Genomic DNA, 13,111 nt, shown 5'->3' on the forward strand with positions numbered 1-13,111 from the left:
CGGACATTTACAGTCGAAGTACAAGGAAACGTGCATGGGCGACATTGTGAGTTCCAGGGAAGAACAGTTATGTATCGATGCGTGTTATATATTTACCAGGGTCGGCTTGTATTAAGTCATGCTCAGAATCCGCGAATGCTTTCTTACAAATGTAGCAATATGTTTTCTGCTCTCGTTTTCAGGTGAGTTAACCATACCTTGTTGCCGCAACGATTACAGGTTGACATTTTAACCTAAGCTAGCAAGCAGAGTTGCTACTTATGTTATCCTTATGTAACTGTTAGCCAGCTTGCTAAGTAGAGTGCTAGCTAAGTGTTTCATTTTTACATTTCACAATCATGTTAGCTACAGAGGTAGGCGAATGTCGTGTTAGGAGACTTGCCCAAAGGACTCTTATTGGTATAGCATAAAGCCTTTGCCCAAATAGGTGACTGAACCAGAGTTCCACACAGTGGTAACACGGTGTTGTTACCCACTACACTATATTAACCACCACCCGTTGGTGATCGTTTCAATGTTTATTTGACTGAGCTCAGCTCTTTGCTTTAGGGCTGCTGGCAAAGTGAGCCATAGGGCATTTTGGACCACTGGAGTTCCTTGCTGTGAAAAGGAAAAAGGGACTACCTGTCCCCCTTTAGAAGAGGTAAAGAATGATGGCAAGAGGACGGGACAGTTGCAGGTGGAGGATGTTGAGCTTAAGAGAACAGAAGGTGGGGCAAAAATGAGATCACACACTGAAGAACAGAATAACATTGAGGCAACTGCAGAAGCCACAGTGGACGACAGGCAGGTGGAGAGGAAGACGATGACAGGTAAGCAGGGTCTCCTAGAACTGCTGGGTGCCATGAAGGTCGAGGGGACAACCAAGCGCAAGCTCAAAGCCCTCAAGAGCCTGAGGAGCGGTGAGGAAGCTCCACAAAGACCCAAGCTGGAGGCCATGGAGAGCACCATTAGTATGTTCCAGCAGGCCACCAGTGAGGCCGCAGGACAGAGGTGAGGTGAACAGCTGACCTTCTGTCTTTAGTAACTTAATATGATGGTTCAGCTAAATGGTGCTGTTTGGGCTAAAGTGTCATGAAAACCATATTCTAATCATTATTAGCTTCAGAGTCACTCTGTGCCAGCTCATCTAGATCTCCTAGCTCATAACCTGAATTTTCTTGAGACCTATTCCAAATGCTTTTTTTTAGTTATGATGTGGGGGTTTTTTTTTGTTGTTGTTTTTTTTTAAAGTTTGGTCCTCTGAACTAAATTTAATGACTTTTTTGCAATTATTTGTATTTTCATTTTATTTTGTCACTGGTTTGGGTTCAAATTTGTATTGGACATCAAATAAACTCTAAGGATAATTTGCAATATGTTATGTAAATATTGCAAATTACATATGCAGTATGTAAATACTTGCTACCAATATTTTTTACAATAATCAAATTGATGAATAATTTTTACTCAAATGAAGAATCTTTAAAAGAGTAATATTTCCTCTAGTTTTCACTTTCTTGCAATCTAATTTTATTTCTGGGTAGTATTAATATAGTACTGTCGCAAATATTACAAAAGTTATTTGTAGCTTCATAAAAACACTGAATACCACCGATCTTGCTTAATATAGCTTATAGAGCTGAGAAACTCGCTTTTAAAGATATTTTAACTGTGTATTTCACAAGAAAGATTATTCCAATTTCCTTAACTTTTCTAGGACAGTGTAAATGTTCATTGTTGAAATATCTAAAACTTAAATATGTTATGTTGCTCCATCATTTAATAATTTTTGGAAAATTATTTTTTTCATTATTTCACTGGCTGTAATATTATGTCCTGTTGTTTTATTTCATAGGTAGATATTTGGTCTGCTATGTGGACTTCAAGGTTTTCTTTCTCTGTGTGATGCCTACTGAGCCTGTTTTTCTTTGGGGTCAGAAAATAAACAAGCTACAGCATGTAATTAAATTACAACAGCTGAACTAATTTCTCATGTCAGTTAGTATTAGAAAACTATAAAGCATTTCTGGGTTAATTCCACTCGTATAAGTTTTGGACTAATTGCAGAACACTGCACTGCTACATACCTAGTTTGATGTGATGGTGAGATCATGGAGCCCTGCTCTATGGGGAGAGACTACAAGAAGAGGTATGCTGTCCCAGGACAGTCTGCACTAAGGAAAGTTCATCTTTCAAGTACGCCTGCATTAGGATTAGTCAAGGAACTACTGAAGTCGAGATGTGGCAGTTCTGACTTGACAGGTGATTCCACAGTTTGCTTGCATCTCTAGCAGTACTTTCTGAGATGTAGCATTCTTCAACAGTGTTGTGATCCTTCAAGTTGCCTCTAAATTGTTTCTCATCTTCAGTAAAATTTCAATTTGTGATATTTAATATCTCCTGTTCCTCTAGCTTTGTGAACCATTACAAGTGTGAAAATGATTAAATGATTCAGTAATATAGCATATGTGTGCATTCAGAGTGCTTGCACAGCTGTTGAAGGACCTTTGTCTGAAATGTTCAGTTTCTCTGAATATTGTGTACTTTACTGTGATTTTGAAAAAACAAAAGGTTTCAAGGCTATTGGAATAATTCTTTTTGGGATAATATACAAAATATTTTACAGTGGGTTTTCAGCTCTGAAGCTATATTTAACATGATCTGTGGTATTCAGCTTTTTATGGGGCACTTTTAAATGTCATAGAACCATATTAATACTACACAGAAACAAAAGCTGGTTGTAATAAAGTGAAAACTAGTGGAGATATTAATTTTTGAAAGTTCAATTATTACTTGGGTAAATTTTGTTTTTTAATGTGATTACTGTAAAACCTTTATTTACAAACAAATATTTACATGAATACATGTTGTAAATTATCCTTAGGGTATCTTGGATCTAGTAAAAAAAAAATACACAGTTGGTGAGGTTTAGTATACACACAAAGAACTGCAAAAGTGATGAAATTTAGCTTAGATGGCCAGCTTAAAAATCATGATTTTGCAATGTCTCATGAATGTATTAGAAATGTACACAAATTTTTAAATAAGAAAATCCATGACATGCACATGGAGGTATAAGTGAATTGGCATGCAGTGACTCCATTACACTTGCCTGGCTTGCCAATATTAAAATGAATTCATTGATTGCTATTGATTTTTCACATCTTTGCATCAGTCCCTTTGCAAATTTATCTGTCTAAGGTGTATTCATACCCATTGTTATAGTGCAGTCAGTGTGGATGAAGTACCTAATATATGTCTGTAGATGGTAGTAGCTAATGAAAGGTACAGTGTAGAATCTGATATGCTGGAAAAGTCTATTAAAAATTCATTTTGTATTCAAGATACTGGATTACAATTTTTTATAATCAGTTTATTCAATTGTTTATTTTTTAAATCTTATCAGTAATTTCCGAATTGGTTTTGAGCTTTAACCATTGATCCAGTTGTGATAGAGATGCATTGTCGTATTGCTACACATATACACTGATGCGTATTATGTTGTAAGCTCAGTGGTAATACCCACCTACTGGTATAACTATCCATGTGGCTACCCAGCAGGCAAAATGCCTCAAAGGTGTGTGTGTGTGTGTGTGTGTGTGTGTGTGTGTTGCGTTGCAGTGAGAGTCTGAGTGGAGAGCTGCGTGCTGCTGCTTCAGCAGTCGCATCCATGCTGCCTGACAGCGCTCAGGCCGAGTCTGAGCTGCTGAGGCAGCTGCGGAAACATGAGGCTGTTTCAGACACACAGGGGAAAGAAGGACAACAGAGCCTCAGGTGAGCACTGCTGTGCCCCATGGAACTATGATGATGTTCTCAGGGGCAGAACTGTCCAGGGCTTCCCTGTCAATGCTCTATGCAGACCTGAGCTTTGCTGGAGCAAACTTGTAGCAAAACCAATTCTCTTGTTTTTGTGCTTGTACTGTTAGAGTTGTAAACAGAAAAAACTCTGGTGTTTTAAATCGCTGACTCTGTTTCTTTTGCAACAATGCTGTTTCTTAGCAACATTATTGCTCATATGAAAGTGAGAAGGAAGGTCAATGGCAGACCGTCTGTCCAACCAACCAATCAAATTCGCTTTGATGATGATGGGCGGGGATATACCCATGACCGTGGCATCACCAGTGAGCTGGACGGAATCCGCAGGAGGTAAATGTCAGCAGCTTCCCCATGCAGAAAACAGGAACTGTGTGAAAACCGTTACTGTGTAGCTTAATTAGAAAGCTTCTTTAGAGTTCTTTGCTGTATATATTATTCAGTGGTGGTTTTACAGAGTGCATTTTACATACTGTAATATAGCATTGACCCTTAAAATGTACTTCAACTCTTGTGCACAGAAGTGGATATATAAAATGTACTTCAACCCTTATATACAGAAGTGATGTTTTGATCAACAGGAAGAGTCCTTTCTCAGGGAAAAGGCTAAGCATCTTTGCTGTTGGAGGAGATCAAGAGAAAGACACTGACTTGGGTATTTTTGTTATTTTTTTTGTCAGATCTTTTGACAGTTTACACCATCCTGTAGGAGTTTTTATGATCTCAGTCATTGAACCTCCAAATGAAGATTCTATCAGTTATTTTTTATACATACAAATCAACATGCGTGTTTTTGCATTTAGCCACACGCCCCACCCTCTGGGACATAGATCTAGCCAATCAGATTGCCCAGGCAGTGAACAACATACCTCGGAATGGCTTTGAGGAAATGATTCAATGGACTAGAGAAGGCAAGCTGTGGCAATACCCAATCAACAATGAGGCAGGTGAGTGTCTTTACTTTCCCTGCAGAGTTTTTCAACGTGGATTGCTGTGGCGGAGTTGAGATTATTACCTTTAACTTCCCCTTTCCACCAGAAACACCTCATCTCTTCCTTCCTATCCCAAATTTTCTCCGTCACTCAGGTATGGAAGAGGATGCTACCGTGCCATTCCATGAGCATGTATTCCTAGAGCACCACCTGGAGGATGGCTTCCCCCAGCAGGGCCCCATCAGGCACTTCATGGAGCTGGTGATCACAGGCCTGGCCAAGAACCACCACCTCTCTGTCAAACAGAAGGTGGAGCACATTAGGTGGTTCAGAGACTACTTCAAGGAGAAACAGGACATTCTCAGAGAGACAGAAGCATGCCTCAGCTGAGACGGCTAGCTGCTTTCTGACCACATAAGAAATTCATAAAGATTTCCAACTATGTATACATGTATTTGGCAGGTGTAATTAAATTTATCCTCAGTGTGGTGCCAGTGCTAAATTTGTCTTGTCTTAACAAAAACTGTGCCATATAGTATTGATGCTGTTAAACTATAAATCACTGAATGATTATGAATTTTGGTTTTGGTTTAATAAGATGTATGAACATTAGCAAATGCCTAAAGCGGAACATTTATCTACAATCAGCTTCCCCTGTATCTGGTTTTATTCATTAGGATATGAAAAGGTGGGGCTCTATGCCAGAGGGGTAAAATTAGCCCTGGAATTTAGTCCAAGGCTAGCAGCGAATCTACCAGAAATATTTCTTATTCCTAATTAGGGGTTGACCAATATGGGTATTTCAATGGCTGATGCCAATGTTGATATGTAGAGAGCAGGGCAGCTTATGCCAGATATATAATGCCAATATACAGTAGGGATTTTTAAAATATATTTATTTATTTGCATCTCATAAAATCCAAAAATAATAACAAATGATGCACAAAATTGTGGAACTTAAATGAACATCTAATTGACACATATTGTCTTACGTATTGTTTGCTTAATTAGATACACAGTCTGTCTACAATGCACTTATTTTAATTTTAAAAATGTATCAAATGAACAAATAGTCAAAAAACCTAAAATAATTATTGGTGAATGCCACTTATCTTAAAGTGGCAGTTAATATATGGGCCTAATCTGGACTTGGATCTGGTTCTGGAACATACAGACAGAAATTTAATCAGGAAAATCAGTAATAACCTGACCACCCTCTTTCTGTTGTTTCTTACCATTTTACTGTTTTTACAATTATAAATGATATACATTGACAGGTATAGGTACAGCAAAAAGAAAAAGACGATAAGGACAATAGTGTAGCAGATTAGTGAGGCCTATGGTAAAGTTTGGTAAAGGACACCACTATAAGTACACCTGCATATAGAGAGTAGTTCACTAGTTCTGTAAAGTCTGGTCATAAGGATTGCACAAATGCTCTCCATTTTGACTAGGACTTGACAAATTTATTCATTTATAGACAAAGTGAGAACAAATTTTTTCCCCCCCATTATATTTCATTTAATAAATATATCCATTCTTCTACTGTGGGAGATGCCAGCCCCTGGTGAGAACTGTTTTACAAGCAGATGTCAGCACCCGATAGGTATTTATGCAACACTCCTGAATGCAGATCAGCAATATAATGTATAAAATTTATAATAATGCAGAGATTATTTTGATGTTAAATATATCCTTTTAATGCTTTATACATCTCAGTCCAGTAACAACAGGGCACTCCCAGAACACATGACAATGATTGGCTTCCCGACTCCCGCGTCTTCTCCATTCAGGAGCATGCTCAGTAGAGTACATAATCTCCACCATTCAGCAGCATGCCCAGTAGAGTATGTTATGTATTCTTTTCTGCAATGAAGCCCTTATGAAATCTGGATATGAAACATTTACTTTATTCTGTCCGAGTCACATGCACTACTAAGCTGCTCATGGCCCTGCTCATGGCCAGCAATTCATTCTTAATGGTGTGGTCAAAATGGTGATGTATTTGGAGGTATCTAAAAATTGTTTTCTGGTGTATTTTTTTCTCTCAAAGTTTAAAGGTCATTGAGAGGAGAATGTTGTTACTCCTTTAGTCATCTAGGTTTTTAAATATTTTAGGTTTCTTCATCGTAAGAACACCAACTGATTCTTCTCAATTGATCATGCCCTCCCAACCCATATTCCAGATTTTTAGAGGGAAGCATGTTACCTAGTACTACCTTAATTAGGGGAATCATTCGTTATATAGAGTTCAATATTTTCCCATGTCTGCATCATTATCTTTAAAATGGAGTACTAGCATCCCTTACTCCTTTACGAGTTTAAATCTAATCCTAGTTCTATGGTCATTTGCCTTGCCATATATAAATCTTAAAACTATTTTATTCCAATCTGAAAATTGAATAGAATTCCACCAGAAGAGCTTGAAACAAGAAGCATAATCATGGGAGAATATTCATTTTCCTGGCTGTAGCCTTAAATGATTGCTCTTTACCTATTCTTTTTGGGAAGTTTTGACTAAGTTAAAAGGTCTTTTTAAAAAAATATATCATCCACATCTCACTATAAAAAATTCACACATAGGCCTGCATAATTCAGTGGTTTCCCTGCTCCTCAAATGCCAAGTATGAGTCAGGAAAACCATGTACAGAACCAGAGAAAATCATTTCTGTACCTTGAAAATAAATACAAAGCACCATCTTTAAATAAGGATAAAAGAATGTATGACTGCTATATCAGTAACTTCTACTATGAAGTTCCTTATGAACACGAGCCTCATACATGAAGTGAATAAAGTATAAACACTAGATGCAAAGTTCCAGTTCTTTTATTGAAATCTGCCTCTATAAACAATGTACATAATATCTGAGGGGCTGTACAAAGCGCTTTGACAGTGTATATATAATATATATAGAATTAAGGGAACCCAGTAAAGACCCAACTTATCTGCCTTTTGAGTACAACAGAATGACTACTACATCAAACATCATAGCAAAGCTGCTACTGTTTCAGATCTGGAACTCAGACATGTCACTTGACTGAGATGTGCACAAGGGTAGAAACCAAGAAACAAACCAAAAACCCTTTCCACAAAAAAAAAAGATCATTTTTCAATCTCAAATCAGGTTGCATGGTAATATTATGCCATGATCCAGTGAAGAATCCATGAATGAAAACACTAAAAGGAGAAACAATTAAACATAAAAGTAAACTTTGGCAATCTTAATATGGTTTATGCAGAGTGACAGCTGGAGAAAAGGGTAAAAATATTACTGCGTTTTGGACAGAGGCTGCAGGAAAGGAGGGGGATCCAAGCTCAACACAGGTGCCATTCTTTGGGCAAAAAGCACATGAACAGAGGCCTGCTATGTTCAGCCGATGAATGTCCATCTTGATGAAGCACCTTCGCGTGTAATGACAAATCTTCTGTGAAACGAAATGCATTAAAATGTAAATGCAAAGATGACGGTCACATTTATGGCATGATGGCACAGAAGAATGGGCAAACTGAACAGGGGCTGCCAATTTACCCTGCTGGAACTTCACCAGCGGCGGTAGCTGGTGGCAGGGCGTGGATGGGGTGGTGCTTTGCGTCGGAGCGTCTGCAGGTTCCTGTACTTCGACATGATGCTCTGACTCTTCCTGAACACAGGCTTCTGATGGAGGGGTGGCCGTGCAACTATGGTAGCCTTAAGGTGGAAGAGAATAAAACAAACCAATGGCCTTTGAACCTCTGTACCACTCTGTACCACTGCAGAATTAAGTCATGTCTGAGCTACCAAAACCCATATTCAGTAACTGAACAGGACACCTTCCCTCTTAATGTACTGGAAGAGGAATTACAGCACGACACTCACCATTAATGGCTTTCTGAAGACGCCATCAGGGCATGGGCCCTTCTTAATTCCAAGGGTTGGGCGAAAATTAGGTTTCTATATTGAAATATATATACATGATTAAACAGGATCTTACACTGAAATCATGGTGGTTATAGTGATTAATATGGGGTATTTTTCAAAGTTGCTTTACCTGAAAAGAACCTGGCTTTCTTATCAGTTTTCCAGGACCAGTGGTTGGCCTGCAATATTACACATCTGTAAGGATGGCATTCGCTACACAAGACTACAATTTTCCCACCCTTTCCAATCTATTGTTTCGGGAAGACAAGTGATTTACCTTCGATCCTTTTGGTCACGCAGTGCACTTCCAGTGCTGTGCAGTTTGCCAAAGCGCTCGTTCGGTGTCAGATTCCCATGAGAGTTTGAGGTGTCTGAAAATTATAGATGATGAATTTCTATGAAAACTCAAAACTTTCAGAGAAAAAGAAATATTAATAATATCCACTTAATAGATTTATCGAAATCTGATCATGGCAAGATAAGACATTACCCATCTTATGCTTGGATGCCCTGTTCTTCCAAGGGGGGCTGCTTTTGGGACTAGAACTTGGTCTGGTTTCAGCCTCCCAGTGGGAAACCACAACAAGGTCATGGGTCAGTTTGTCTATGGGTGAAGAGCTGGCAAGAGTGGTTGAAGTAAACAGGAGTTAGACAGCTAAGAAGAACGAGGATGATTACACCACTGTTGGCATTAGGACATGTTTTGTATTAATAAGGAAGAGAGAAGACACACATGCAGATTATAAAATTAAAAACATGTGTACCTTCCTCATGAATTGAGGTGCAAGAGAGCAACGATCAAATTAAAAAATACTGATAATCACAAACAGTCCTGCAAACCAAACTCTACTGTAACAAAAGCGGCAAATAACCAAAGGGGGATCACTGCCATGAGTACTTACAGCAAAGCAAGCCCATCATCTCCATGCTCCAATCTGAACTGGTAGGTTAGTTTTCTGATTCACTCTGGCTCTTAATGGCTTTCCTTTCTCTAATGCGTGTAACTGACTTTGACGAATCAAATGAGAAGACAGGATATGCCTGGATCTGATTGATAATCTTGTTTTGCACTCCTAATAAATGGTCATCCCGCAACTTCCTTTTTTTTTCCTGGATGTGCCATCCCAAGCCACTTTTCAGATCATACTTTTGCAGTTGTCAAGGTATTTAATCCAAAGTGTCAGTAGCTTGTCCATCCTGCATTCACTGCATCCCTCCTTAAAACTTCCAACATTTACATTATGTGCTGATGCCACCTTGTTAATCTTTATCTTGAGGGCATCTGGATATGAAGGTGCCAGGTTCAGGATTCTTCAAAACATTGTTTTGTACTGTACTGGAGAACTGTTGTTGCAGTTTTTATGAAGATTATATTCTATGTTCAAAAGGTAATTTTGCTGTCAACTGGGCAACATATTTTACACATTTCTTCAGTGGTTGTCATCAAGCCTTCCTAAAACGCATCCTAGTTTGAAGCGCCAATGATCTTTGATGTTGAGATACATGAAAAGTTCCATTTGGCTGACCTGTAGTTTAGCAATCCGTTCCTGTTATCTTGAAAAACCACCCACTAACAAGTTGGCATCAGATCAGGCCTGAGCTCGAAAAAACAGCTGATTCTTATTTCATCTTGGGCCCTTCATGATAAAAATTTGTTATAGCCACAATGACAGATATGTAGGAGAACTTCTAGGATCCTAAACTGCTTTAGCCTTCTTTTGGTGGCACTCTGAAGACACTGTTGTTTCTAATGATCAAGAAGTAATCCAGGGTCCAGTGGTGGTGTTATTTTGCCTTTCAGAACATAGTTTAACAGGCAGGCCAAGTTATTTCTCTGGTCATGCACTGCATTAAGGCCACATCTCCATAAAACCACACACGTATGAACACTCCCCCTCCGATTGGTTTCTTCATCTTATTACAAGCCAGGTGTGCCACTTCATGATGGCAGGAAGAAGCAGCCTCAGACAGAGGCTAATGAAACTTCAGTCATATTCCATCCTCGCTAATGTTCTTCAGCATAAGTGGAATTCCAATGTGATCAGTGGATTCTCCAATTGCTAAGATACAACTTCTTCAAACTTTGTCTCCAAGACAAAATCATGGGTGACTTTTTTTTTCTTGCCATAATGGGGAATGCTGTGTAACCATACAAATGTGTCAACACAGTATAGCTAATCTGAATGATCATTCCCATAAAAGGAATAAAAGTTCAACCTTTGTTGATATTGTTGCTGTGGCCTTCTCTCTGCACACACTGGAGGATGGAAGCATGTTATTTTCTCCTCTCTGGTCAGTGCTTTAAAAGAGCTGTACCTCCCTTACAGGTCATCACGTTCCTGGGTCTGACAGCAACTGATGTAACCATGAGACACCTTTTCAGACTGACTTTTTTTGATGTGGTGTGATTAAGACAGCACTTCTGGGAATGTTCCCCTTAGATATCCCTGCGATAACTTTCTTAAGGACATTTTGTGGGCAACGACAGAAGATTACACATCTTAGAGGTGATTTTGATGAGGAGTAAAATAGCCTCTATTCTTTGGCGCAAGTGAACAGTGACGCCTTTTGGTGAAAGCAGTGCCATTGACAAACAGGAAGCTTGACCTTCTAAACATCACGCGCCCATTGCCACAGTATGAGGGGTGATACCGTACCTGTGTGCTCTCACCGAGCGCCGGGATTCCACCTGTGTCTCGGAGTCCCTTTCGGGGTCAGTTGATTTGGAGTCGGTGTCGGTGGGCGACTCTCTAGTTGTAGGTCTCTTAGCACTTTTCTTCACAGGGACTTTGCGAGGTGCATCTTCACAAGACTCTTCGCTATTCTTTGAAGTCTTCTGTACCTTGGTCTTCTGTAATTTTTCTGAAGGCCTTGGCGGGGGCAATTTGAAACGGGCCACAGATTCAGCCCTGAAGTTACGCCCCTTCAACAGCCGAGACTTGTCCTTGAGGGACAGACCACGACCTCCAAACCCTCTAGGGGGCAGTGGTCGAACTGATAGCTCCCTGCGAAACCGCTTCGGCGGTCCGTATTCCATGCCCATAGACGATGGAGGACGTCCGAACTCCTGACTCCTCCTCTTCAGTGGGGGCCTCTCCTGAGGCCGCATAGGTGGAGGAAATCTGGAAGATGAGTTGGAGGAAGAAGGTGGGCCAGCTTTCCATGAGGGTGCTCTGTAAGGGGGGCGGGGATATGGGTGACCTCCTTCCCGGTGCACCCATTCTGGGGTCAGGTGCCCAGGCCTAACCCTCCCCCGATCCCTGCCAACTTCTCCAAGCGGCTTTCGTGGATCTCTCTCTGCAGACCACCTGCACATCCATCACAAACAATACAAACATGTGGGTTATAATAGAAGCTCCTGCCGCTGGAGCAGTGCTGGACATTTTTTTGAGGGACGTGTGTGTGTTTGGGGGGGGGGGGGGTGGTTTAACTTCAACATGCTACATCCAGGACCAACTTTGCTGAATGCCACAACACTTCTTGGCCCAGTTTTACTCTTTTATAAATGATTCAAGGGATATATAACATTTCCTCCACATTGACTGGTTGACTGTATAAAGGACTCAATACCGCTACAATTAGATCCTGCTGCAATCCTTACCCTCAGTGAATTACATTGGATAAAGGCAGGGAAGTGTAGGGTTAATTTATCTCTCTGTTTGGTGATTTCTGAACCTAATACACTTTTCTGTACAATCATATGGCCCCTGCATCTCTACCATTCATTTCACCCAGCCTTCATGGCTTCATTCCTGTACCTCTCTGGATACGAGCTCCTCTCATGAAACTCCCTTGGTTTCCTATAGGGGGAGCCAGAGGGCCTAACCTCCCCATTGGGGTGAGGATAGCCCCCTGGGCCGTTCCAGCGATGCCCTCCGCGGGCTTGCCGCATGAGGGGCCTCTCCCTGGGACCCAGGTACCTCGGAGGCCCCCAGCTCCTCTCCTGTTCGTGGGCAGGACTCAGGTGGCGCTGAGGTGCTCTATATGTGCTGTGGGGGGACGGCCCTCTGCGGTCTGAGGGAGGGCCATGGAAGTGACGAGATGAAGGAGAAACGTGACCAGAGTGATTCCTGTGGAAGGGTGGAGGTCTGTGATGTCCTGGTGGTCCATGTGAGGGACCGTGCGGGGACAGTCTGTGTTGGAGTGCGGGAGAGCGGTTTGAGGATGGTAGGGAAGGCCTCCTGTGTCCCCGCTGAGAATCTTGGGGGCTGTGGTACTGCCTGAAGTGATCCTGGTTCTGAGACATCCAGTGTCCATGTGGCCTCTCTCTAGGTTCTCCCATTAGAGGTGGTCTTTTGGAGTAGGGGTAGGGTCCTCCGCTGCTGCTCTCTCTCCAGCTGGGAGGCGCCTTACCTGGGTGGCCTCGAAATCCCCTCTGACTCCTAGAAGAGGGGCCCATACGGCCCCCGTGGTGCTCACTGTGGTAGCCATCAGAGAATGGTCTGAAAAACAAAGAAATTGAGACACTGCTAAAACTGTTCACTT

The 13,111-nt window shown here is 41.1% G+C and overlaps 2 protein-coding genes across 3 annotated transcripts in view; one reads left to right on the forward strand and one right to left on the reverse strand.

Annotated features, from left to right (window-relative positions):
- The first annotated feature begins 28 nt into the window (after positions 1 to 28).
- On the forward strand, positions 29 to 7,013 carry mrps31 (mitochondrial ribosomal protein S31). Its single transcript, XM_026998463.3, has 7 exons — positions 29 to 182; positions 550 to 993; positions 3,604 to 3,756; positions 3,982 to 4,128; positions 4,377 to 4,450; positions 4,599 to 4,742; positions 4,882 to 7,013. Exons 1-7 carry the CDS (start codon positions 70 to 72, stop codon positions 5,115 to 5,117), a joined length of 1,311 nt encoding a protein of 436 aa, XP_026854264.2. The 5' UTR covers positions 29 to 69; the 3' UTR covers positions 5,118 to 7,013.
- Positions 7,014 to 7,538: 525 nt separating this feature from the next.
- si:ch211-114c12.2 (uncharacterized) overlaps positions 7,539 to 13,111 on the reverse strand; it is a 6,778-nt gene continuing 1,205 nt past the window's right edge. The window contains exons 3-11 of one of the 2 annotated variants that reach the window (XR_003409872.3): positions 12,385 to 13,068; positions 11,284 to 11,934; positions 9,117 to 9,244; positions 8,904 to 8,997; positions 8,757 to 8,805; positions 8,585 to 8,659; positions 8,258 to 8,416; positions 8,001 to 8,153; positions 7,539 to 7,905 (exon numbers count right to left, since the gene is read on the reverse strand). Coding sequence is in view for 1 of the 2 variants with exons in the window: in XM_026998462.3 (XP_026854263.2) it covers positions 8,270 to 8,416; positions 8,585 to 8,659; positions 8,757 to 8,805; positions 8,904 to 8,997; positions 9,117 to 9,244; positions 11,284 to 11,934; positions 12,385 to 13,068 (1,828 nt within the window). In the remaining variant the exon portion in view is untranslated. Of the gene's footprint in view, positions 8,154 to 8,257; positions 8,417 to 8,584; positions 8,660 to 8,756; positions 8,806 to 8,903; positions 8,998 to 9,116; positions 9,245 to 11,283; positions 11,935 to 12,384; positions 13,069 to 13,111 lie in introns of both variants that reach the window. The other variant, XM_026998462.3, reaches the window with a different exon arrangement.

The sequence above is a fragment of the Electrophorus electricus genome, chromosome 8 (genome assembly GCF_041902795.1).
Source record: "Electrophorus electricus isolate QZ-2024a chromosome 8, ASM4190279v1, whole genome shotgun sequence".
NCBI classification, from domain to species: domain Eukaryota; kingdom Metazoa; phylum Chordata; class Actinopteri; order Gymnotiformes; family Gymnotidae; genus Electrophorus; species Electrophorus electricus.

Bases quoted from the DNA above. Each gene is read 5' to 3' on its own strand.
- mrps31 (XM_026998463.3), top strand. From the start codon at position 70: ATGTATCGATGCGTGTTATATATTTACCAGGGTCGGCTTGTATTAAGT. The intron at 994-3,603 runs GTGAGGTGAACA...GTTGCGTTGCAG, and splicing joins AGTGAGGCCGCAGGACAGAG to TGAGAGTCTGAGTGGAGAGC. The intron at 4,743-4,881 runs GTGAGTGTCTTT...TCCGTCACTCAG, and splicing joins CCCAATCAACAATGAGGCAG to GTATGGAAGAGGATGCTACC.